The sequence below is a fragment of the Pundamilia nyererei genome, unplaced genomic scaffold (assembly GCF_000239375.1).
Source record: "Pundamilia nyererei isolate P.nyererei 1_Seehausen unplaced genomic scaffold, PunNye1.0 scaffold00166, whole genome shotgun sequence".
Classification (NCBI taxonomy): domain Eukaryota; kingdom Metazoa; phylum Chordata; class Actinopteri; order Cichliformes; family Cichlidae; genus Pundamilia; species Pundamilia nyererei.
This window is the reverse complement of record NW_005187567.1, coordinates 1217645-1220304: the sequence shown is the minus strand read 5'-3', so window position 1 is coordinate 1220304 and position 2660 is coordinate 1217645. Positions and strand designations below refer to the sequence as shown.

The following is a 2660-nucleotide window of genomic DNA, read 5'->3' as shown; positions in this document are numbered from 1 at the left end:
GATATATATATATTATCATATTTAACTGCAAAATGGACACCTTTTAAAAAAATGTACACAGAGCTAGACACATTTACATTTTGGTAAAACAAAATAGATCCCTAAATATCATACAGAATATAAAACTTCTTGAAACTTTGAATGATCACATGCAGGTTAGGACAGGAAGTGGATTCCAGCAACAAAAATGTTCAATTTCGACATTATTGTTCAACGACAGCTGAAGATGCTTGAGAATCCAGATATTTTCATCTCTTCTGTGCTCTAAAAACGCACAGCTAAGGAAAAAAAACATCATCTGGGGTTTTTTGTTGTTGTTTTTTTAAAAGAATGTTCATACATTTTATATAATGACAATTACTCAATAAAGGCTCCTATATGTAGTGCACAGTTTGATCGGATTCATCACCAATTTTCCCCTGTGAGAATTGCAGTCAGTTACTTTCAGCATTTCTATTTAGTGCTAGCATTCACAGATTAGTAAAAATTATCGGTGCATTATTCCAGCAAGAGAAGAGAAATCCTGGCCTTCGTGTGATTTTTTGTAAAAATTAAAGACAGTATTCTTGCCTATAATGTTAAAGAGGGAAACGACTAAATAGCTTTATTTAAAAAACAAAACAAAAAACCCCCACCTGAAATACTTTTTATTTAAATGGAAGAATTTAATTTCATCTACCAGGTTATTTTAATAATGTAAGCAAACAGAAATGCTCTTTTTAATAAAGATGTTTATGTAAGAAAATATAATTATGAGGAAAAAGAATTCCACACTACTTCATGACTACACACAGTCAATACAAATAGGAGAGAATGTGCATGATAAGGAGCAAGCAACTGTGTCCTCATGCAAACTTTGGTTTACACTTCAATTCAAAACAGTAAGAAACTAAAAGAAAAATCCTGGAAAAATGCATCCTATGTACACAAAGCAACTCTTTTACACGCTTGTAATAAATATATATTATTCTTCTATATATTATCATCACTTTGTCATGTGCAGTCAGAAATACATTTATTATTTCATCCATCTTGTTGAATAAGTCTCACATATGTACAGATGCACTCTGTACCTCCCTGCGCTTACGCAATGCATATTTGGCCCTTTGCCTCATTAACACAGAGCGTGGAAATCTGGGAAAACTTAGGGACAAAACAAAAACCTCTTTTAGAAAAGTGATCATGACTGAATTTAATTTTTAACAGATATACACAGAAAGAAATCAGAAAGAATTCTCCTGCTGATAGATGTAAATAAAGGCCCATAATGAGTTTGACACCACAGCACTGCCAACCTGATCCCCCTTTTTTGTTTTTTAGGTAGCTTCATACCCACACTGATCATCTATAATTTCTGTGGTGGGATGGTTACTTTTCACTTGTCTTGTTCTGCAGGTAACTGAAGAGTGCCTCTAGTCCTTTAGTTGAGCACCATAGCTGCTTCAACATCTGACATTCCTTCTCATTCACTTCCTCCAGGACGGACATGAGGATGCTCCTCACCAGGCATTTAGACTCTTCTAAGACCTTTAAAACACACAGAAAAGGGGGAAAGAGCTATTTCATCTCCATCCTTAAGAGACACCTTTGCCTTCTGCATTGTGTAGATCAACAAGACTTACCACTGCGCTACAAGATGCCATTTCCTTCACACGCAGCATCACCTCTTGGTTGAATGTGGTTGGCCAGAAGACCTGCGACACGAGCCCTCGACTGCATGCTTCTTGTGCTGTGAGTTTTCTTCCACAGAAGAGCATCTCATTGGCCTGGAATGAAGGAGAAAAAATGCTATCGGTGGAACCACATAACATTACGAGGAATTTTGCTAAAAAATAGATTTTGATGGGACCCACAAGAGCGACGCCCAGTATTTGAGGGAAGGTGTAAGAGGAGCATCCAGAAGGAGTGAGGTGCAGGGCTGCACATGGAGTTTGGAACCAGGCCCTTTCACTGGCCCACACCACATCGCACAGTGGCAGGATGGATGCTCCCAAGCCCAGAGCAGGGCCGTTTATTGCCACCACAATGGGTTTCTTGAAGTGGATGAATGCCAACACAAAGTCCCTACAGGGGTCACAGAATGATCAGCAGTGACTCTATCAAGACTAATGGTAACACACAAAAGAGTTGCTGCCTGTAGTGGAGTGATTTCTTCTTACCGTACAGCATCTGCGATGCGGCTGCTCTCTTTTCTGCGGTCAGTGGACAGACGCCCTATCAGATACGATGGCTCCAGGCCACTGCAGAAAACAGTCCCCACTGAACTGAGCAGTAGTAATTTACTGTCATCCGCAGCGGCATTACCCAAAGCTCGACAAACTTCCTTCATGATCTGAAGAGAAAGAAGAACAAATGTGTATTACATTCTTAACCAACAAAAGAGGACTGGTTGAGAAGGAAAAAGCTTAAATATAGGTTCTGAATCCTCAGAGTAAAACAAAGATCCACTAGGTACATCATTATTTTTTATTGCAATGCCCAGAGCAGAGAAAAGAAAAAAAGACCAGCACTGGGACTACAAGACTTCCTTCTGTATCCTTGCAGTTAACAGAGACTGAAAACTGTGTAGCACATCACAGCATCTAACAAAATTTCACTTTGAAGGAACAAGCTTGAAATATTCAGTTTAAACATGCTAATGCTAAATATATATATATATA

At 38.5% G+C, this 2660-nt stretch overlaps 1 protein-coding gene across 1 annotated transcript in view; it reads right to left on the bottom strand.

Annotated features, from left to right (window-relative positions):
* Positions 1–41: 41 nt before the first annotated feature.
* Positions 42–2660, bottom strand: part of LOC102192831 (chromodomain Y like 2) — a 51366-nt gene continuing 48747 nt past the window's right edge. The window contains exons 4-7 of the mRNA XM_005745783.1: positions 2160–2332; positions 1854–2064; positions 1623–1766; positions 42–1527 (exon numbers count right to left, since the gene is read on the bottom strand). Coding sequence (XP_005745840.1) covers positions 1369–1527; positions 1623–1766; positions 1854–2064; positions 2160–2332 — 687 coding nt within the window. The 3' untranslated portion in view covers positions 42–1368. The remainder of the gene's footprint in view (positions 1528–1622; positions 1767–1853; positions 2065–2159; positions 2333–2660) is intronic.